General features: G+C 50.3%; 1 protein-coding gene across 1 annotated transcript in view; it reads left to right on the forward strand.

Moving 5' to 3' along the window:
- CTDP1 (CTD phosphatase 1) overlaps positions 1-24,108 on the forward strand; it is a 936,891-nt gene that overhangs the window by 508,418 nt on the left and 404,365 nt on the right. Inside the window, exon 11 of the mRNA XM_086965522.1 lies at positions 18,180-18,351. Coding sequence (XP_086821648.1) covers positions 18,180-18,351 — 172 coding nt within the window. The remainder of the gene's footprint in view (positions 1-18,179; positions 18,352-24,108) is intronic.

The following is a 24,108-nucleotide window of genomic DNA, read 5'->3' on the forward strand; positions in this document are numbered from 1 at the left end:
AACTTGGTTAACTGAGACGTCCTAACCTTTCAAATATCTGCAGGCTCCAGACTGGATATGAAAAAAATTTCAGCTTAGCCTCTGCGCACCAATAGGTGGCATTCTGCGGCTCCCCATTTACCCCACACTGCCTCGTAAGTGATGGCTGGAGCTGTGCGTAAGGGTCACCAAAGCGCGCTGATGCCAGTGTTTCTTTCTGCACCTTCGTACAATGATCTGTTGCTAGCTATTAACATTTGCTGGTCAGTTGCCAAATATTTTCTAATTGTATTTTCTACAGTGTGCACGCACATGGCATGCCCCCTCCTAAAACTACAGGGTTTAAGCCTTGTAGGCACCATCGAAAGCAAATCTTTTTCCTGTGGGTTTGGGCCATGCCTCCATGCTGTGCAAGGAGTGTGCCTTTATCCACCCGAAGGTGATTCTGAATTGAAAATCTGTAATCTATATGTGCCCAAACACCGTAAGAAATCATAAAAGCCCTGTTCCTTCTCGGAGTCGAAAGCACAGACCTGATCCTGCTCTGTGGACCAATTCAATGACAGACATTTGTCATGGTCCAAGTCTTTTCCGGTAGGTCGAAGTCCAAAAGCAAACATGAGAAGGCCTAGCTGGGCTGGTCTCTGTCTTGTTACTTTCCCTCTTAGAAGTTGCGGGGATGACAAGATGCCCCCAATCCTCCTCCCAGTTCCCCACCAAGGAGCAGATCACGATGTACCTCAATTTTCCAGGGCCCTGGGTGACATCTCAACCAATTCAGTCTTTCAAGGAAGCCATGTTGCACTTTTATGCACCCTGCTGTCTCTCTCTGATGCATCTTTGGTCCCCACTGATCCGTAGAGGCCTCCAGTTGAGTTGCAACTGGTGGATCTGTCCTCTGCGCAGTCTGTGCCTCTTGAACTCACTTCTAGTTCAGCTCCGGAGCTGACCCCAGTTGGACGGCACCATTATCCTCATATGTTCCTGGCCATCTCTGGCTCCGATGCTTGCTTGGAACACATATCCTATTGTCTTATCAGATGTGGAACCGAATCAGTCTCAACAGAGATCGCATCCTGCAACAGTCCCAATGCGACCTGCCTCTATTCATTTAAACCCAGACAAATCAGAACCCTTGCCTGGAAGCCACCCTCCAGCTCTCCAACAACCTTTTGGTTGGTCATCAGACAGGTAGCTGAACTCCTGGGTTTACAGTTGCTGTCTGTTGAGATGAAAACCAATGTCGGACATGGTCTGCCAAGGCTGCAAAACTTAAATGAGGAGTCCTTGCTGCCATTTAACAAAGGCCGGACCGACACCCAAGGACATCTGGGCTAAACCTAGTTCCTGCCCCGAGTAAATAGAATGGTGGCGCGATGGACCGACCTCTGCTGTGGGTGACCCTACCTTGTTGACGCCTGGTAGTGCAGGCTTCCACTAGCATGAGCAACTCAACCTTTATATTCAGTGATTCTCTTCTGCCAAGCAGCTACCCACTCCCCCAACAAACCTCCTACCCCCCGCTCCTGCCCACCTCCCCAAGACTTAGAATAGAAGAGAAGTGAGGCATTCGGGAAGAAAGTGTTTTGTTCTGCCAGCCCTGCACTCGTTCAGTCAACGCCATCTGTTTGCTGGGTAGTACTCTCAAGCATTATGGGACATGTTAGCTGAAATCTTGCCAGCAGTCCCAGCAGAAATTCTAAGCCAACTTAGCTCAAACCAGTGAGGATGGCCAAGATGTCTATTAGCTCATGCGGGCAAGCCTGGATACCCCCAACTGTTTAGGCAGAGCAGTTGGGACTAGCATGTTGCTCTAGCACAACTCTTGGATGAAATCCACAGGGTTATCGGGTGGCATCCAGATGTCACACATGGATATGCTTTTTTATGGTTCTTGTCGGTTTAGTGGGAAGGCAGTTACTTAGGGTGCTTTAAAGAATGTTGAGCCACAGCGAGGTCTCCACACCTGCAAGGCAGTATGCTAACAGTGTTGCCCGTTATGACATGTGACCAAGGATTTCACTTATAGTCAACGCCAAGACCCACCATGCCAACAACCCATATCCTTTTGGGATCAGGGGAAGGGATCAAGCAGACATCGTTCAAGTTGGCAGGATCTTTTGATGGCATGGCAGACAAACTCATCATGAGACTCCTAGCAGATCATGAATGGCAATCACACCCAATGTGGCACACGATCTTCCAGCAATGGGTACAACCCTTGCTTGATCTGTTTGCCAGTGCAGAGAAAGAGCAACGTCATCACATTTTCATGCTGCAGCTCAGAAGAAGGCTCTTGCTCAGAGATGCATTCCACTTTGAGTGGAGCACAAGACTCGTGCATGTCTTCCCACCCATCTGTCTCCTGCCCCAAAGTCTAACGAAGTTAAAGATCAACCCGGCCAAAGTCATCCTAGTGGTCCTGATTGAGCCAAGACCAGTCCTGATTGAGCCAACACCCTGAACAACTTTTGGTCATGAGCACATGTCTGTTGATTAGACTGCTACTTAGGAAGGATCTGCTGTTGCAGCAGTAGGGAAGGGTCTTGCACTGGGCTTGTGCATTCTGCACTTCTGTGTTTGAAAATTGACCATCAGCAGTTGATTGCATTTGATCTTCCTTTCGAAGTGGTGGATGGCATCCTTGTAGGTAGACATTCTTCTAGAAAGTATGTTTACGATGGATGCTGGGACAGGTTTGTTGCTTGGTTTGGCAGTTACAATACTGGCTGATTTCAGGCCAAACTGTCAGATGTCTTATTTGATTGATCATTGGCCTAGCAAGGTCTTGGCTGTCTTTCAGCCTATTTGCATTTACCAGACCTACTGTCCTTGTTTGGAACACCTGTTTTGATGGGATTTCTCAAAGGTTAATTGACCTGTTTCTTCCTAAACCCTTTGTGATGCAATGGAACATTATTTGGTCCTTACGTGCAGCTCTTTTGAGCCATTGCACAGCTGTCCTGTCTTCTGACTGTGAAGACTTTCTTATTGCGATAACTTAGCTGATCACAACTGGGCATCTGAAAAAAACAGGTTAGTGTTAGATTCCTTACCTTAGAATATCCCCAGGCGTCAGACTGGATCCGGAAAGTTTTCGACAGCAGTACCCATGTGCGTCGCTAGGTGTCGTGATCACCGGGATAACGACGTCGGAGTACTTAGACGTCGCCCTCGCTTGCTGACGTCAGTTCTTCTTTTTTCTGCGCCAGCAAGCGCAGATCCGGGAAGAGCAGTACTCCAGTCAATTTTTGAGTAACTTTTTGATCTCTTTTGATCACTTTTCAAGTCGACCCTCATCTCACGGTGCCGCTAGGGATGCCAGGTTTTAAACCTTGCATGGACTGTCACCGCCTGATGTCGGTGACAGACCCCAACCGTCGGTGCCTTTATTGCTTCGGGACGACCATGAAGACAAGTCGTGCCCGACTGCCGGGCCTTGACCTCGAAAGCTAGATGGGAGCGGTCCCGTAAGCTGCTCGAGATACGGCAGCCTGCTCCGCGCGCCGCTCAAGGTTCTGGTTGAGGTGGAAGTCGAGGGACCGGTCGCGGAACCGCAGTCATCGCCGCTCGACGAGCCACCACCACTCATCGGGCTCCAAGTCCTCAGGTAAGTCGAGGCATTCGAAAAAGACATCGAAGAGGCATCACCGCTCTTCTGACTCCCCCTGACGCTCGCGTGATGCGACCGGGGGTTCGGGCGACACCGCCCACGCGGCTCCGTCGGAGCCCAGTCCAGCTCCATACCCGCTAGTCCCTGGGCTGCACGTGACACCGGAGGAGGTCAGCGCTTTTCTCACAATCATGAGGTCACGCTTCCCTCCGTCCGAACTTGCTGAGGCGCCTTCAGGCCCCGCGGGTCCAACTGGGAGGTCCAGCGGGCCGGCGGCTCCGGCCCCGTTGGGTGCTTTGGCGCAGAGCCGTTGACGACTCAAGTCCCAACGCAGCAGGGCTCCGCAGGATCCAAGCCTGGATCCAGGCCGTCGCCAAGCCTGGATCCAGGCCGTCGCCAGTCGACCTTACGACTCCTCCGCTGGCGACGACCCCAAGGGTGTTGCTCCCGGCGCAGTCTCCGGACGATGTCGACACCAGTTTCAGCCCTGGTCCGGGTCCGGCATCGGACCCGCGCCGCTCGGCGCCGTCTCCGACGCCGTTGGGTGTGAGGCCTTCACCTTCGACCCGGCTCCATCATTTTTACCTGATTATCCAGAGATGGATGACGAGGAGGACTGGGAGGGGTCTGAGGACCCTCTGGCACTGCAGTGCCAGTTGAATCAGGACTGTACAGAAGAGCTAAGGGAGGCCAGTGGTCTGAACACTTCGCCCGACACTTGATTCGTCTCTCCTCCCTCCGTGGCTTCGAAAGAGGGGGTCTGCTTACAGGGTGGTGTTGAACAGGGCGGCCAATGCTCCCTGTCGCGGCCGTGAGGACTAACCTCCTCACTGAGGTGCTCTAACCGCAGGCAAGCTCCTCTGAGCCACCACTGCCGTTTAACGAAGCCCTCACTGACGTTCTGCTGGGCACCTGGTCCAAGCCATCTACAGGCCACCCTGTGGATCAGAAAAAGGCCCGATGCCACCGCCCTGCTCCGGGCACGTTTTGCTTTCTGTCCGTGCACCCCACCCCCCACTTCCGAGAACCTGGTGATCCAGGCCTCTACATCCCAGACCGCATTCCCGACCGCTCCTCCAGATCGGAAATCCAAAAGGTATGGTCAGTTTAGAAGAAACTGTTCTCCTCTCTGAGTTTGGGGCTGCGGTCTGTCAACACCACCTGCCTTTTGGACCGTTACACCCACTCTCTGTGGGATTCTGTTGCGGACCCGCTTCCAGTGTCCGGATGAGGCCCAGGCAAAGCTTGCCCAAGCCCTGGCGGAAGGGCGGGATGCTGCACGGTACTCAATTAGATGCAGACTTGACACCATGGACTCGCTGGGTAGGGCGATTGCAACGGAATTTCCAGGCCGCGCTTATGGACATGCCCTTCTATGGCCGTCGCCTTTTTGGCGACAAAGCGGATAGTGCACTGGAACGTTTCAATTACTCCAGGGCTTCTGCCAAGTCCTTGGGCCTAGGCCAGCGCCAGCACCCTTCTGCTTTTCGCCACTTTCGTGGCCAAGCAAGGGACGCCCCCACACGTCCAGCCAGCCACAGGCCTCTCGGTACCAGTCTCAACGCGGACATGGTAACTGCCGTGGCGGTGCCAGGGGACAACGGCAAGGTCAGTCCACATCACCTCCCGCAGCATCTGCCTCTTAGCCTTCCTAGTCTGGCATTTCAGGCCCATTCCACAGCAGTGGGGGCAGGGTTCGCCATCACCTCCTCCACTGGCGCACCATCACGTCGGACAGGTGGGTGCTGCAAATCGTCCGAATGGGCTACTCCCTCCCCTTCGAGGCGACCACTCAAGCCATGCCACCGCAGTACCACCGCATGTCGGGGCATCACTTGAAACTTCTGCAGGAGGAAGTTGTGGCCCTCTTGGCCAAGGGGGCCATCGAGTGCCTTCCAGGGCCAGAAGTAGGACGTGGTTGCTATTCCAACTACTTTCTGGTACCCAAGAAGGGCATAGGAGGCCTATGCCCTATCTTTGACCTATGGAGCGTCAACAGCTTCCTCCGGAAGGAGAAGTTCAAGATGCTGACTTTGGCTCACGCCTAGCTGCCCTGGACACAGGAGACTGGATGGTAGCATTGGACTTGCAGGACGCGTATTTCCACATCCTCGTCCTGCCGGCCCACCGGCGCTACCTGCGGTTCACGGTAGGCCACAAGCACTTTCAGTTTACCATGCTGCCCTTAGGCCTTACCAGCAGCCCTCGGGTGTTCACGAATGTGATGGCGGTGGAACTCTGGGACCTGCTCGACACGACAGCACCGGACGACGCCTTCCTCACCGAAACCTGGATGAACGCCTCCTCGGCGCCCGACATCGCCATAGCCATCCCGGACGGATACAAGATCACCCAGAAGGACCGCGTCAACCAGACGGGAGGAGGCATCGCCATCGTACACAAGAACACTATCCGCATCTCAACTAACTCCGACGAAACCTTCACCGCCGCTGAGCACCTGCACTTCCAGATACACACTGACCCCAAGACCACCCTCCGTAGCACCCTCATCTACAGACCACCGGGACCACGCACACAATTCAGCGAAGACATCGCAGACTTCATCAGCCCACACGCCCTTCCCTCCGCCGACTACATCCTCCTAGGGGACCTCAACTTTCACCTGGAGAACGACGACAGGAACACCACCGCCCTGCTGGACAACCTCACCAACCTCGGACTCAAGCAACTGGTGAACACTCACCCACTACGCCGGCCACACGATTGGCCCCGTCTTCTCAGCCAGCAAGCACATCTCCTTAAGCCACGCCACCGGACTCCACTGGACCGACTACAGCTGCGTCCACTTCAGCTTCAGAAGAACTACGACCCACCACCAGCCGCAACAGGTCCCCCCCCCCCCGAAGCTGGAGCAAGATCACCTCCGAGCAGCTCACCGCCTCCCTCAGCAAGAACACTCCAACCAGCACAACGGACCCCAACGAAGCAGCCAGCAACCTCACCAAGTGGCTGACCACCTGCGCTGATGACCTCGCACCACTAAAGAACCCTCCCAGCAGACCCGGCAGCAAGAAAACCCCCTGGTTCACCGACGAACTCAAGGAATCCAAGAAGAACTGCCGCACCCTCGAGAAAGCCTGGAGGCTCGACCACACCACAGACAACATGACCGACCTCAAGCACGCCATCCTCAAACACCATCAGCTGATCCACGCCACCAAGAAGGCGGCACTCAAAGAACGACTGGACAACAACACCCACGACAGCAAGGAACTCTTCAGCATTGTCAAAGAGTTCTCCAACCCCAGCGCCGGAAACGACATCCCTCCCTCGCAAGACCTCTGCAACGCACTCGCCTCGTTCTTCCACCGCAAGATCGCCGACATACACAACAGCTTTGACGCACAGACCACGCACCCTACCACCGAACCATCACCCGCTATACCACCCTCTGCAACTGGACCCCGATCAGCACCGAAGACACCACCCGCACGATGAACTCCATCCACTCCGGATCACCAACCGACCCGTGCCCACACCACGTCTTCAACAAAGCCGACGCCACCATCGCACCCCACCTCCGAGACACCATCAACTCCTCCTTCCACACTGCCACCTCCCGGAGAGCTGGAAACACGCCGAGCTGACCGCCCTCCTGAAGAAACCAACGGCGGACCCCACCGACCTCAAGAACTACCGTCCCATCTCGCTCCTTCCTTTTCCGGCTAAAGTCATCGAGAAGACCGTCAACAAACAGCTTGCCGCCTTCCTCGAGACGAACGGATCCCTCGACCCCCTCGCAGTCCGGGTTTCGGGCCAACCGCAGCCACCGACGACATCAGAACCCTGATCGACAAAGGGGAAACAGCGGCCCTCATCCTCCTGGACCTCTCTGCAGCATTCAACACCGTCTGCCGCCGCACCCTAGTTAAGCGCCTCAGCAACTTCGGAATCCGAGAGAAAGTGCTGGAGTGGATCATCTCGTTCCTCACCGGAAGAACCCAGAGAGTCCGCCTCCCTCCGTTCAGATCCGAGGCCACCGAAGTCATCTGCGGCGTACCACAAGGATCGTCACTCAGCCCAACCCTCTTCAACGTCTACATGAGCCCCCTCGCAGCCATCGCACGCCAGCACAACCTCAACATCATCTCCTACGCCGACGACACCCAGCTCATCCTCTCCCACAGCAACGACCCCACCACCGCCAGAGCCAACCTACACGAAGGGATGAAAGACGTCGCCGACTGGATGAGAAACAGCCGCCTTAAACTGAACTCAGACAAGACGGAAGTCCTCATCCTGGGATCATCACCCTCCGCCTGGGACGACTCCTGGTGGCCCCTGGCCCTGGGCACCGCTCCCAAACCAACAGACCACGCACAAAACCTGGGCTTCTTCCTGGACTCCTCCCTGTCAATGACCAGACAAGTCAACGCGGTCTCATCCTCGTGCTTCAACACCCTGCGCATGCTCCGCAAGATCTTTAGATGGATTCCCATGGAAACCAGGAAGACCGTCTCCCAGGCACTCGTAACCAGCCGACTAGACTACGAGAACACCCTCTACGCCGGAACCACAGCCAAACTTCAAAAAAGACTCCAACGCATCCAGAACGCCTCCACACGACTCATCCTCGACATTCCACGACACATCCACATCACCGGACACCTGAGAGACCTGCACTGGCTTCCCGTCAACAAGAGAATCACGTTCAGACTCTTCACCCACGCACACAAGGCTCTCCACAACCTGGGCCCCAAGTACCTCAACGACCGCATGACCTTCTACACGCCCACCCGCCAGCTACGATCGACCAGCCACGCACTCGCCACCGTACCACGCATCTGCAGAGCCACCGCCGGAGGAAGATCCTTCTCCTACCTGGCAGCCAAGACTTGGAAATCCCTCCCCACCCACCTTCGGCGAACCCAAGACCATCTCTCCTTCAGGAAGCAGCTCAAGACCTGGCTGTTCGAGCAGTAACTTACCCCTCCCCTAGCGCCTTGAGACCCTCCCGGGTGAGTAGCGCGCTTTACAAATGCTGTGATTGATTGATTGATTGATTGATCTCGGAGGGCACTGAGAGTCAGTTGCAGTGGTGGCTCACGAACCGCAATTGGGTCAGCGGCAGATCTCTCTCCCTACCCCAACCAGAGCATGTAATGGTGACGGATGGGTCCCTTCTGGGATGGGGGGCCACCTGGGAGAGAGGGAGATCAGAGGCCTCTGGTCTCCGGCGGAGTCCCGGCTCCATATCAATCTTTTGGAGCTGCAGGCGATCCGACTTACACTGAAGGCATTCCTTCCCTCTGTCCGGGGAAGTGTAGTGCAGGTGTTCACGAATAACACCACCGCCATGTGGTACTGCAACAAACAGGGCGGGTTGGGGTCGTGGACCCTTTGCCAGGAGGCTCTGCGCCTCTGGCAATGGCTGGAACACCAGGGCGTCACCCTGGTGGTTCAACACCTGGCAGGTTCCCTGAACACCAGCGCGGACGAACTCAGCCGCCAGTGCATGATGGATCACGAATGGCGTCTGAACTTGGACGTGGCGCAAGGTCTCTTTCAGCAGTGGGGAGAGCTTGGTTAGATCTATTCGCCACTGAAGAGAACGCGCAATGTCATCAGTTCTTCAAGTTGGAATTTCCAAGGCGGCACTCGCTCGGCGGCGCTTTTCACCACGAGTGGAGCTGTGGTCTGTTGTACGCCTTTCCGCCTATACCACTTCTGCCCAGAGTGCTGAAGAAGATCAGGCGAGACCGGGCCCAAGTCATCCTTGTGGCTCCGGACTGGGGACGAAGATACTGGTATCCCGGGCTACTCAATATGTCAGTCGATCCCCTGATTCGCCTGCCTCTTCAGGAGGACCTTCTGTCGCAGGAGCAGGGGACGGTCCTCCACTCGAACCTTTTACAGTCTCCACCTACATGCATGGAGATTGAGCGGCGGCAGTTGAGGCCATTTGACTTGCATCCTGAAGTTTGCGATGTGATTCTGGCAGCCAGGCGTCCCTCCAGAAAAACGGTATAAGCCTGTAGGTGGAACAACTTTGTGGCATGGTGCATAGCAAAGGCAGTGGATCCACTCTCTGCCCCCTTTAAGAGGTTCTCCTCTTCCTTCTTTCTCTTGCCCAGCAGGGCTCTGCTCTGGGCACTCTCAAGGGCTACCTCTCGGCCGTTTCAGCCTTCTTACGGCTTCCTGATAAGCCTTCTCTTTTCAAGTCCCCTGTTGTAAATAGATTCTTGAAAGGCATCACGCACATGTTCCCTCCTGTTCCCTTCGTGATACCTCAGTGGGACTTGAATCTTGTTTTAACGTATCTGATGTGCGCTCCTTTTGAGCCACTTCATAACTGTCCTCTTCTCTTCGTCTTCTGACTCTTAAGACTGCATTCCTGGTTGCCATCACCTCTGCCAGGAGAGTGAGTGAGCTCCAGGCTCTATCTTCTAAACCTCCTTTCCTCTCTATCCATCCGGACAAGGTTGTTCTAAGGACTCGTCCTTCTTTCCTGCCAAAGGTGGTCACAGCCTTTCATATTGGGCAGTCCATCACCTTGCACACCTTCTATCCGCCTCCGCATCCCTCGAAAAAGAGGCTCCACCACCTGGACCCAAAACGTGCGCTCTCATTCTATCTGGACTGCACATGCCAGTTCAGGGTGGATGACCAGCTCTTTATTGGTAACGTGGGCGCAAAGAAGGGACCGGCGGTGCACAAGCGGACCATCCCATGGTGGGTCGTCTTGTGCATCAAGGTTTGCTACTCCTTGGCGAAAAAGGAGCCTCCTGTTTGGCTGTGCGCCCATTCCACTCTGGCCACGGTGGCTACTACTGCCTTTGGTCGGGGAGATCCCCATGCAGAACATCTGCCAGGCAGCTACGTGGGCCTCGCTGCACACGTTTGCTTGACACTACTGCCTGGACATCCAAGTCCGGAGAGATGGCTTTTTCGGACGTTCCGTTCTCCAGGACTTTCTGGTGTGATCTTGGTTCGCAGACCCACCACCGGGGTTGGTATTGCTGGGGTATCTATTCTAAGGTAAGGAATCTTGATATACCATAGAAAATATCATAAGGAGCTATACTTACCAATAGCCCCAATGTCAATTACCCAATAACCAGTCACTTGGCAGTGAAGAAAGTTCAATTGTTTATTATACAGTATGCTCTATAGAGGAGCCTCTCCCATCCTCACCCATCCAGTTGCGTGGAGAAGACTGCCGGCTTACAGTCAGAACAGAACATATATACTTTCGACATTGCGCATGAAACACCGTAGATGGAAAACACTACTTTCTTGGCCCTCGAGGAAGGACCATACATGGCACACATGATAAGTACAATGCTCTGCTTTAGTTATTATTGGGGAGGTCAGGAGGGGTGATTCCCGTTCGTCTCACTGCCCGGGAGTGCAGGCACGGCGCCTTCAGGAATGCGCTTATCGCACCCAAAGCCAGATGCGACCTTGAGTCCCAGGACAGGGGAAGAATAGCGTGTATTCAGCGGTCTCCAGCAAATCAACTAAGCTAGGGCCTGACAGCCATTGGAAGGTAGCACGTGATCACTGTTCGTGCCTAACGCAGACAAGAAAAGATGGTGTCTGTATAGTTTTCGGCCTACTCGATGAAAACAGAACACACACACAGCATATACCCTTACTAACTCAGCCAAAGTTATAGATTACATTCTATGCATTCCTGTATACTAGGAATATGTAGATACATCATGCTAACACAATATACATATACGACCCATACCACTAACATAGGGGAAATCTGAGTTTTATCCTTCAATCTAACACTAACCTGTTTCTTTCCGATGCACAAGTTACTTACCTTCGGTAACAATATATCTGCAAGAAACAGTAGTTCGTGTTAATTCCTTACCGCCCCACCCATCCTCCCCGTTCTGCGAGCCGATATCTAGGGTTAAGGACATCCCTTTCAGGGCCCTAGTTTTGTGGCACCAGTGTCTGTTTCTAATATGGCTCTGCGTTCATGACGCGGAAAGCTATGTACAGAACTGACGTCCGTGCACGAGGGCAGCGTCTAAATACTCCGACGTCATCCCGGCGATCCCGATGCCGGACGAGGAGCCGCAGACGACGCCTAGCGACGAGCAGGGGTACTGCTGCCAAAAACTTTCTGGATCCAGTCTGACGCCTGGGGATATTCTAAGGTAAGGATTCTAACACTAACTACTGTTTCTTACAGATATATTGTTACCGAAGGTAAGTAACTTGTGCTTCAAGCTCTGTCTGTCCAGCCACCCTACCACAGCTTTTTTCTGGACAAACTAGTCCTGAGGAGACAAGAATGGCCTTTTTACCAAAGAATGTGATTCCCTTTAATGTCAGACAGTTCAAGTGAACCTAAAGCACCTATTTTATAAAATACAGAGCCCTCATTTCCTTACACAGGGTTAACACTGCTTGCATTTTCATTCAATCAAAAATGTAAATCTATACCAGATTCAGCTCTGAAGTAAAATATTGTGAATGTAGTCCAGCAAATTAAAGATTCATCAGAGACCCATCATGCCAGTCAAAAGTGCTTTATGAAGAAGTTTTAAGAAACCAAAATGCTAGAACTTGTTTAGGTGTACAGTGCCTATGTGGCAAGTGATATTGTTCTGGGAATTTTAAGAGATTTTACCCAGGATTATTCTAAGAAAAATGAATTCATGAAAGCTGCATATGCAGGAAACACCCATTTCTAGGTAAATATTTTTATTTTGGTCACTATAGTAACTTGTGCGTGTTTAGTTAATCTACTATATTATTTTATATGGCTCTCTTGCCATCTCCCTATTTTCAGTCCAGTGTGTACTACCTTCTTTGTTGTAGAAGTAAGAACTGAGGAAGTGATGATCCAGTGCCAGGTTAAGTTTTGAAGGGTTGAAATTGGCCCTTGGTGCAGGTGGAAATATGCTTGAGCTTTTGTATTTTTTTGTTGGATTAAAAAACCAGCAATGGCACGTTAAGTAAATGATTTCTTTCTAGGAACCTTAGGTAAATTGTGCTAGAGGACAGGGAATGTAGATGAGTATTTCACTGACCTAAGGGGAAGGAAAATGAGGTAAGGTCGAGGAAGGACCACAAGTCCAAACCTAAAACAGAATTAAAATTCTGGACATTTGCTAGCACATCAAAAGTAGTTGCAGTGCATAATGCTGTCCTCACACCCACGGAAACTCATATCAACAGCCCTACTCATGTGCCTACATCAATAGAAGTAATGTGTGTCAAACCGTAGAAACTTTTGATTCTTGCTGCACCAATTTGTGGATCAACTCAATTCGGTGTCTAAATGCAGTCTGTTATCCTATCACAATACCCCTGCGCGTCTGGAGGTAGCATCGGTCGACTCCGCGTTTGTCGTCGGCGTTGCAGTCGCCAGGATGACGTTGCAGTGCCTACTTAGATACTGCCCCTGCACGCTGATGCCACGTATTTCTTTTTCTGCACCATCCTAGCGCAGATCTGAAGAGAGCTACTCTTTAGCCGTTTTTGGCTCGCTTTTTGCGACTTGTCAACGTCTTATTTGAATCTTGCACTCTTGGTGCGCGAGGGATGTCCCTACGTCAGACCGATTCAGAAAAGGGGGTGGTGATGAACAGAGTGTCTGAATTAAGCAGACCACTCTTACCCAGTCCAAAGATCAGGGCTTGATCCATCACCGTTTTTTAGCTCACTGCACCATCCCAACTCAGAACCTGGCTATATGCAAATTAGTCTGTCCTCGGCCCAGTGCATCATGGGAACAGGGCAGACCAAACTACCAAGCCAATTCTTCACTGGAAAGGAGACAAGCTTCCGGGGACCGGTTTCTGGCATTTCAGCCGTCGTCGGCCCGGCTTGCTTGAATCCTGATGGTGCAGTGAGCAAGGGACTCATGTCTGAGCATACCCTGCCACACCTATAGTGGCCAAAAACGATTCAGAAAAGGGGGTGGTGATGAACAGAGTGTCTGAATTAAGCAGAGCACTCTTACCCAGTCCAAAGATCAGGGCTTGATCCATCACCGTTTTTTAGCTCACTGCACCATCCCAGCTCAGACCGGCTTAAAACCCTGCGGTTCGTGTCACAAGATGATGTCTGTGACCGATCCGTACCTCGTGTGCTTGTGGTGTCTAGAGCGCAACCACGACCCGAAGTTGTGCTCCGACTGCCAGGCCATGCACCCGAACACTTTGCGGGAGCAGTCCCGAAAGTTGTTGGAGGACTCTGTCGGCTCTGTGTCGCTCCTGTTCGAGCGGAAGGTGTCCAGGCCATCTGTGGAGCCCCCACTCCTCAGCGCACTGCAAGTCGTCGTGGTCATCAGGTAAGTCAAAGCACAAGAAGTAGGTAAAGAAGTACAAGCGCTCTTCACCTTCTCTGTCGTTCGACTATTGCGGGACCCAAAGTGTCGTCCCTCGAAGGCTTCATCTCCGGCTCCTGCTTCAGAGCCGACTCAGCGCCTCCCACTATTTCTGGGAGCTGAACGTCACCTGCCAAACATTGACAATTTTACGAGGCTTACACCTTGTCTTTGGGCAGCTCGACAATGCTGGTGCACCTTCCGGCCCTGTGGAGCGGGTCCTGGGCCTTCAATGCCGATGGCTCCGGACCTGGCGGATCCAGGCCTGGATCCAGATCAACAACATTCAATCTCACTTGACCTTCCCCGGTGCCAATCTCGACGACGCCCCTGGCGTCGTCTGTGCCCCCAGCCAACGCAGTCTCCATCCTCATCCCAAGTTGAACACTGAACCGGACTGACGTCTGAACTGACACCGGAGGGTACTTTTGTTCCCCTGTTCTTCCCTGGGTTCCCTATCGACCAGAGGGTGGTGATGAGGACTGGGAGGGGTCGCTTGACCCTTTAACTGACCAGGTGGAAGAACCAAACTGGCGAGAGGACCTGGGTGATGCCGGTGGTCTTGACAGCTCTCCAGACATTGGTTTGCTTGCTGCCCCTACCGTAACTAGGCACGAGGGAGGGACCTAAGCTGTGGTGGTGAGAAGGGTGGCCGAGTTCCTTAGCCTTGAACTCCATTTGGTGGCAGTCAGACCTAACCTCCTGACATAGGTGCTTCAGCCTGTGGTTTCTTCCTCTGAACCCCTATTGCCTTTCAATGAAGTCCTTACTGATCTCCTCCTGGGCACTTGGTCCAAGCCTACCTAGCACAGGGCCCCCTGTGGAGAGGACAATTGCCCACAGCCACTTCCAGGTCCCGGGCGACCCAGTTTCTCCTGAGAGCTTGATGATCCAAGCCTCTTCTAAAGGTGTGTTCCCTTCTGCATTCCTAGATAGGGAATCCAAGACGCTGGATCATCTTGGGTAGCCAATGTTCTCTTCCGCCAGCTTGGCATTGCTGTTGGTGAATGCCGCAAGCCTCTTAGGCCGCTACTCCCATACCATCTGGGATACAGTCACGCAAGTGATGCCTCAGTGCCCCGCGGAGGCCCGGGCCTTTCTCTCCCAGGCAGTTGGGGTTGGAAGAGATGCAGCCAAATTCACCATTTGGTGTGGACTGGATACTACCGACTTCCTGGGCCGAACATTTGCCACGTCGGTAACCCTTAAAAGCTACGCCTGGTGTAGGACATCTGGCTTTTCGGGGTATATCCAGTCATCCTTGATGGACATGCGCTTTAATGGTGGTCGTCTTTTTGGCGAAAAAGCAGATTCGGCGCTTGATTGCTTTAAAGACTCACGAGCTACGGCCAAATCTTTGGGCCTCGCTGCACCTTCCTATCCACTCCAGTCTACCTTTTGTTTCTACAGAAGGGGCGCCCAACCACGCCTAGTCTAGTCTAGCCACCTGTTCACGCAAGCTGTCCAGCCTCAGCGTTCCCGCTGACGCGGGACCCAGCTTTCTCGCGTGTCTGAGAGCCAGTGGGCGGGCCAGTCCAACCATGCCACTGCTTCCAAATCTTCCTAGTCCAACCTTCCATACTTCTCTTCAACCAGTTAAAGGCAGGATTCACGTCGGGCAGATGGGTTCTGCAAATTGTCCAAAGGGGCTACTCCCTCACCTACGAGACTATCACTCCCTCCATGCCACCATCTTACGATCACATATCGGAGGATCATTTGTCACTTTCCACCAGGAAGTCTCAGCTCTTTATGCCCAAGGGATATAGAGAGCGTCCCTGTGGCAGAAGTAGGTTGGGGTTGCTATTCCCACTACTTTCTGGTGCCCCTGAAGGACAACGGTCTGCTTCCTATTCTAGACCTATGAGCCTTCAACAACTTCCTCCGGAAGGAGAAGTTCAATATGCTCACATTAGATCAAGTCCAGTCTGCCTTTGACCCCGGAGACCGTATGGTAGCGTTGGACTTGCAGGATGCTTATTTCCACATTCCCGTCCTGCCAGACCACAGACGGTATCTACGGATCATGGTGGGCCACGAGTACTTTCAGTTCATTGTGCTCCCTTTTGGCCTTGAAAACACAAAGGAGCTTAGAAGGTAAAGCTAGTCATAGGCCGCCCTCCACTCATAGTAACCTAATACACAAAAGACCTAGACCTGGTAGACATTTATACATTCATTTCATTTTAGGGTATACTGTGTGTTGCATAATCTTTGCAAAGCTTACTCCCCATCCATTAGTTATCAGGGTAGCCAGTGTATCCTAATGATCTGCCTCCTTTAGGAATCGCCCATTCCCTGACAGTGAACAACCAGTTGCGAGGCAACACAAATACACACACTCAGTGTCAAATAGTAACACCAGAGAACTAAAAAGAGTGTGTGAGAGCGAGATGGCACCTCACGGGCGCACCACCTACGGGAACCTGGCAGGTACTCGCCAGGATTGCCCTGTTCTCATCATCGGTACCATCAAGCTGGAAAGGAAAATGTGTCCAAGAAACACAAAAAGAATTTTGTGAATATATGCAGTGGAAGAAGACCACAAGACAACCATAAATGTGTCAAAAACAACATATAAACCAACACGGCAACACAGATATGCAATTTTATTCTGTCTCTTGGGGTGTGGAATCTAAAAGAAGTGAATGTGGTTACTAACTATCCAACCAACACCACTTTACTTGCAGACATGTTTCATTGCCATCAAAACGTTGGCAATTTCTTCAGGGCGTCATATATATTAAAGCCACTGCATTAGGACAAACCAGTCTCCGCAACCTCACTCGGCCATCTAAGCTCGTACCAGCCGGGAGGGCAATGTCCTCGTGGAACTCTAACCCCGCATGTGGGTCAGTGTCCCGAGGGGGTCTGGGTACTCGGGTTCTCAGCTACTGGATTCGGACTGACTGGAGGTTTCGGGGTAAAGAGAAACACCGGCGCCTTGAGTAAAGGTTTTAGGGAAGGTTTTATTGGAATATAAGTCTTTTTAAGTAAGGGTGCTGCTCGCTCCTTGGTCTGAGCTGCGGGGTCCAAAGGAAAAGTAGCTTGCTCCAGCTTGGCTATTCCAGGGATGAGGGCGGCTACCAAGGTGGTCCAGATGGGGAACGTCTCTCAGCTCGGGTCTCCTCCGCTCCGGTACCGAAAAGAAAGGAAAATCTGGTCAGGTAACTGGTTGGACCATGTAACACTCGTAAGGGCCGGGAGTGAGGGAAACCAGTGGTGTTACTGTGAACGCTATACAACTCGTGAGGTAGGAGTGCACGTGAGGGAAAGGATTGGGGTTGCTTTACAAAGGGGCTTTACAGTATTACACACGGGGCTGACTCCTCCCCCCCACCCTACCCGCCACACGGCCCCGTACCTCTTGAAGCCACGCTCCTCCCGTGGGAATGTGGCGTGGCGAAGCGTGGAAACGTTGGCCTCCTGGCGTGCCGGTCCCGGTTTCTTTCAGCTCTGTCTCGCTCGGATACCGCCGTTCTGTCTCCGTCTCCAGCTCCCTCCAGGGAAACGCCGTCCGTCGCGTCTTTCCTACTTCCTCCTTTTAACGTATCGACGCTGTCGAAGGGCGGGGCCTCTTCCTCTTCGTCCGGGGCCTCTTCCTCTTCGTCCGGGGACTTAAAGGGGCCATGCATGTTATCGTCCGGCCAGCCTGACTCCAGTTCTTCGTTCCAAGGAAAAGTTGGTAGCTGTGGGGAAAAGGGGCAAGGTGAGAGTGGGGTGGCGGACCACCAGTCCGTTGGGGTAGTCGTGTTCTGTCCGCTATGCCCCGTCACATTCCGCAATCCTTCCCCCTTCGATTTGCGCTGTGGTGGAAGGTGTTTGTTTGGGGCATGACAATTTTCACTCTGCTCTCCTCCTATAGAAGCTGTATCCTGGTTTAAATGTCCCCACTACTTTGTGACAAGAGGTTAGTCATCAGGTGTCACTCATCCTGGACATGCCAACTTTCTGTAAGGTTTGCAGAGTTCTGCACTTTGGACATCCAGTTGAGATGTAGACATTGGTCCTAAATGAACACATTATCAATACCGCCACTCCAGAACATGGGTCTTAGCAAGAACCATAAGTAAATCCCAACAGAATATTTCTGAAACATTCAAAAACTCTTCTTGAATGACCAGTGTTAAAATTCTGTGTGTAAATGCATAAATTAGACTTCTGCTTTCTAGTGAGTTAGCATTACTGTTTTGAGTTATGTAAATGAGAAATATTGTAAGATAGCTATATGTTAAACAGGTTTAATTTTCGAACATGGTCATTTTGCAGGGTGGTACAGCCACATCAAGAGCAAATGTATAATGACGAAGAGGAGTTGACTTCGACGGGTCAGGATGAGGAGCAGCCTGGGCCATCCAGAAGAAAAAGACAGCCAAGCATGTCAGAAACAATGCCGTTGTACACCCTGTGCAAAGAGGATTTGGAGAGTATGGATAAAGAGGTGAGCAAAGATGCACATCTTACTGTACAGCTCACAGGGATGTGGAATTTGATCAAATATCTACTGATCCAAGTGACGGGATAATTCAGATATCTACTTTCCCTGTAAATTAATTCAGTTTTGGGGCCCTGCAGTGATGTTACCAGTTATGGCAGCAGTCTCATTAAATCAGAGTTAGGAAAATAGCCTTTTTGATAATGTAAGTATCCACATACAGAAGCTAGAAGCAAGCAGAAAGCCGTATATTCAAAGTTAGAATGCCCCGTGAGTCAGTGGACACCCACAATCTAACGTATTTAAATGTGTTCACCAGCTTCTCCCTAATTTCTTACTACTTTGGGAAAAGTTGGAAATTTACCCCTGGTTGAGCGCAAGAGTAAACTTTTTTCCAGGGAGGGATCAAATTGCACGCACACATATACCTACTGTGTTTATGACCTTTTTTAGGAATTAGACCCCTAATTTATTTTCATGCTGCCCTTAATGTTGTATACGGATTTTCCACTATTAGTTTTTTTAACGTTTTTTTTATATTGGCATGCTTCAAGCTTGTTTTACTAAATCATGCTTCACAGAAATGTTATATAAAGAATCACAATAGATTTGAAAAAAAAAATTCTGTTTTGAATTTTTCTTGTATATTTTATTATGAAAGCAAACAACCCTCAATCTCGCTTACACATTTATGCATGTATTGGTTCCCAGTCGGGGAACATTCTGCGAGCATTTTAAATAGCCTCAAATGTTTTAATTCTGCAAACATGTATACACGTTGTTATACTTAAAACACTGTAAGGAAGCCGAGCTGAGCTCACTGCACACTGTATTACCTTAGATCAATCACCCCATTAGTAAACGCTTTGCATTACTGGAGTTTGTACAACTTATACATACGCATACAAACGGTTGGGCTAGTACAAACACTAACTGGCTTTATTTACTGACGACTTCCTTTGTTTTTTACAACAAAAAAAGGGGTAGTAGTGGGAAAAGATGCTGCACCTCATAAAGCAAACGCATTTAGTGGACATGTAATGCTAAAAGGTCAAGTAAACTTCAACTGTTTAAGTAATGGTGCCACTCAGGGTAATACCAACACCCTACTACCTTCGGTGTGAGTACACAACGGACAATGCCCTCGTGTTACAATATAATTGAGAAAGTATACCCCGGCACTCCATCTCCAACCGCCCCCCCCCGAGCCCCTGATAGGTATATGGCGGGGCAACTATTTGGTATATATAGGTGATGGACAGGCATGTGCCCATTGTTAATGACAGGATACAAAAATTCGAGAAAGTCTGCTTACCCTTCATAAGTCACATGATGAGAGAGCCTACAAACATGACTGGTTTAGCCAGCATACTGAATGTAAGTTAGTGCGACAGCTTTGATTATCCAGAGACTATATGAAGATTTAGCTCTAAAACTCCGCATGTTGGCGTTCATCGTGTCTTTACTCTGTAACATTTTCAGTAATATCTGAAATGTCGCCTTCATTTTATAGAAGAAATGTATTGCCTCCTATTGGTTTGCTTTTGGTGTTTCTCTCTTTATCATGTATCAAGCACACAGAATTTGTTTCTGTAAACAAGAAAATAAATTTCAAACTAAAAAATGTAATCATAAACCGGACATGTGTAACAGAAGTAGAACAATTGATTAATGTAAGCATCCATTTATAATTTCACAGAAGGTGTTAAAAGTAACAGTCTACTTTGCCTGTACTGAGTTTCGATATCAAGTCAGTAGTGTTTGTCTGTTTTGGTAGATTTTAATTTTGTTACTGGTATGCAGATTCAAACATGTTTTGGAATAGCGTAAAACAACTTTACTGTTTTCAACTTGTTTATATGTCTCACAGTCTCAGGGTTTCCTGTTGGGAGAGCAAATGAGTAAGTACTGATTGTAAGATAACAGTACTTAAATAATGCTACCAATCTGATCTATCCTGAGATGGTTAAGTCTTACAGGAGTAACTTATGCATGCATCTTTGGCTCCTATTTTCTTTCCCTGCCTCAAATTATAAGATTTTTTTCACCTACATCATTGAAAGTCAGTTCTTCCACCACGAAGAAGAATCTTTTGATGTTAATAGATTTTTTATTTTGTTTCAGTTTGGCCCAGACGTGTTTAAAGTGGATTCCTCTGGGGTTCTTCACCTTTCAATTTGTACTAATTGTATATCAATATTCCTACAACATTCCCAATTAGCTGTTTTGGTGCTGATTCACGAACGCACATAGGAGTATGGATAAGAGTAATACAGGACTACTACTTCAGTTCCTCATAATTAACTTTGTGAATTAGGCCCCCACTCGTTTTAACTGATTTTGGCCTATTTGCCAGCATTGATGCCTATCCTACTCCTCCTAAAAATGAGTTACCCTTATGCTGGTATTGGGGTGAATCTTTGGAAGTAGGCATTTAAATCTCAGAGGAGTTTATGTAGTTAACATTGCTACATAATATACATTTCCTTGCCTTTCCTATTCCTTAAGCTGAGGATTGAATTACTGCTGCTAACTTAAAGGCCTTTGGGCTCAGTAGCATTAGTCTTATTGTAGGGTTGTGACTCGCTGTTGTGACCATAGACAGCACGAGTAAGGCAAAGAGGTGAGACGTGATTGGATCTTGGCAAAAAAACCCATTTCTGAGCTGCAATGGGCTGGGAGACAAAGTTAAGCGCAGTATGGTCCTCCAATACATTGAGACAAGCCCCTGACGTTGTTCTTCAGGAAATGCACTTGATGGGTAGCTCATGCAAAGCACTGTGCAGGTTGGGATATAAACTTGTGGCACATGCTGGGTTCACAACAAGTTCGAGAGGTGTGGGTATTATGCTGAGAAAAGAATTCCCCCTCAGCGTGGATTCCACCTGAACTGATGACAGGGGACGATATGTGGGCAGTACTGGTTCCTGGGAGGGGGGCACTGTTACCCTAGTGTCTGTCTATGTCCCTCCGGTACTCCAAACCACTACTTTTCAGCACTACTCTCCTTTCATTACCGGACGGACTATTTTTAATGGGAGGTGATTTTAACTCTGTGGGCTCAGGCACCATTGATAGTCATCCCCCGCGGGAGTTGGGCCCTTCTACTAGATGGTTGCCAGATTTCCTTGAAGCCATGGGGCTGGTGGACTGCTGGTGTGCCTACAACCCTGAGGGGATTCAGCACAGTTTCCACTCCGGGGCTCACAGCAGCCTGTCTAGATTGGACTATATCTTGGTCCCCAGCCCCCGCATCTCCTACATTCATGAAATCAGTCACTTCGCACGGGGCATGTCTGACCATTCACTGGTATGGGCACACTTACTTCTGGATCAGGTCAGGGTGGGTAGGGTTGAAGGGAACAACGGAAGGAGGTATCTGATATGGAGAGCGAGATCTACCAGCTGGAGCAAGATGTGTCAACCATAATAACACCGACTTCGCTCCACTGGTTGCGTATTAAGCAAGAGGAGTATAGAGCATTAGTTACCAAAAGGGCTAAAACATTGGGGAGGGAGAAACTTGGGAGGATTTACGACCTGGGGGACAAGTTAAGAAAACGTATAGCCTGGCTTGACAAACGGGAGTGGGCGAATAGATTGGTCCCTGCTCTGCAGAATACTGATAAGTCTTACATCACGGACCTCCAAGGCATAGCAGACCATTTTTCTAGACACTTCGACACTTCGAGGCAATAAACACCTCAGTGGCACCTTACACCGAGGATGACTCGGCTGAGTTGCTAAGAGATATTGCGCTCCCATCCCTCTTCCCAGCAGACCAACAATTATTGGATAGCAGTTTGTCAGTGGATGTAATTGCGCAGGCAATTAGATCACTAAACTCCGGTAAAACCCTGGGTCCCAATGGTATACCAATCGAACTGTATAAACTCAACCCTGATAAATTATCCCCCTATCTTAAGGGCATGTTTGAGGAGAGCCAAGAAGTGGGCGAATTGCCAATAGATCAACGCATTGCCACTATCGTCACCATACATAAGAAAGGCAAGCCCAAAACGAAATGTGCCTCATATAGGGCGATCTCCCTCCTTAATGCAGAACCTAAAATTCTCACTAAAGTGTTAGCCAACTAACTAATTAAAATCATCACTGACCTCGTACACCCAGATCAATCTGGTTTTATACCGCACCGAAATACCGCATTGAATTTGCGCCGAGTACACAGGGTCCTGGGTAGAGTAGACACGAACCTGAATTCAGCTATCCTAGTTTCCTTGGATGCCACCATGGCGTTCGACACCATCGAATGGCCCTACCTCTAGCTGCCCTTCGGAAAATGGGGTTCGGCCAGGAATTTATTCGGTAGGTTCACCTCCTATATTCGACACCACTGGCTCAAGTTGTGGTTAACAATAAAAAGTTAGATACATTTGTTCTGAGCCGGGGTACCCGACGGGGATGCCCGCTTCCCCCCCCCCACCCCCCCACCCCCCCTCCCTCCTGTTCGCTGTAGCGCTGGAACCTCTGGCAGCTTGGGCCCGGCAGAATCCAGTTATTCGAGGTATACATTGGTCACATAACTGGGAGGACCGTATTCCGATATCTTACTTTATCTAACCGCCCCTAAAAAGTCTCTAATAGCAGTGTTGGACTTATGGCAACATCTGGCAGATATTCTGGGTTTACTATAAACTGGTCTAAATCCCACTTGTACCCACTACGAGGAGGCCTACCTGACCTGCCCCTTAATTGTCCAATTCAGGTCAACACCATGGGCTTTAAATACTTGGGTATTTTCATCTCATTAGATCCCACGCTTCGGTATAAAAAAAATCTCCTTCCCCCTATGCTCTGCCTGAAGAGGGACATAGCTAGCTGGAAGTCTCTTCATCTCTCCTTTCTGGGTAAGGCAGCTCTTTTTAAAATGTTGCCTCCCCGCTTCCTCTATGCCCTACAGAACTCGCTTGACCCTGTCCCGCTGAAATATTTTAAAGAAATCGAACACCTTCAGAGGGACTTACTGTGGAATGGTGCGCCATGTATAGCCCTGGGTGAACTCACACTAAAATGGTATGATAGTGGCATTAGTCTTCCAGGCATTAAAAAGTACTATTGGATGGCATACCTGGCGGCTATTAATCATGGCATGTACGGTGGCCCTGATAATCCAGGCTATCATATGGATAGGTGGCTCCTCCCGGGAGGGAACTATAACAGATCACTTTATTCAGCACCTGGCCGATCTCGGCTGACTGGCCCTACCGGTCCCTCAGTTGGTGTATGGTACGCCGCTACTAAATCCCTAGGGTGGACACGTAGACGGACATTGGCCACTCCCTTATGGGACTCTGCACAATTGGGCAACCATTGGGCGTTGAAAGGGTTTGATAAGTGGACATGATCGATATTTCACTAATAAAAGGTATATGGGCCAGGGGGATGTGAAACAGTTTGCCACTCTCCAGGCTCACCACGAGCTGGCTGACATGGAGATCTTCCGATACAGGCAGGTTAGCCATGCAGTATATTGTCTCCTCCCAAAGGGCTCTTCCCTCCCTCAATCATCCCCCTTGGAGGACAGAATACTGGACGGCCACGTACCGGACAAGACCATCTCCTTAATCTATAACAAACTGATAAATAATATGGAATATCCCCTCGCAATTGCGACAGAAATGGGTAGCGGATGGCATCGAAGTATATGAGTGGTAGAAGGCAGTATCCTCTCTGCGAGTGGTGGCTATCCTAGCCCGGTTAAGATTAGTACAGCTGAAAATCCTACATAGAATATATGACTGG

The sequence above is a fragment of the Lissotriton vulgaris genome, chromosome 4_1 (assembly GCF_964263255.1).
Source record: "Lissotriton vulgaris chromosome 4_1, aLisVul1.2, whole genome shotgun sequence".
In the NCBI taxonomy this organism is placed as follows: Eukaryota; Metazoa; Chordata; class Amphibia; order Caudata; family Salamandridae; genus Lissotriton; species Lissotriton vulgaris.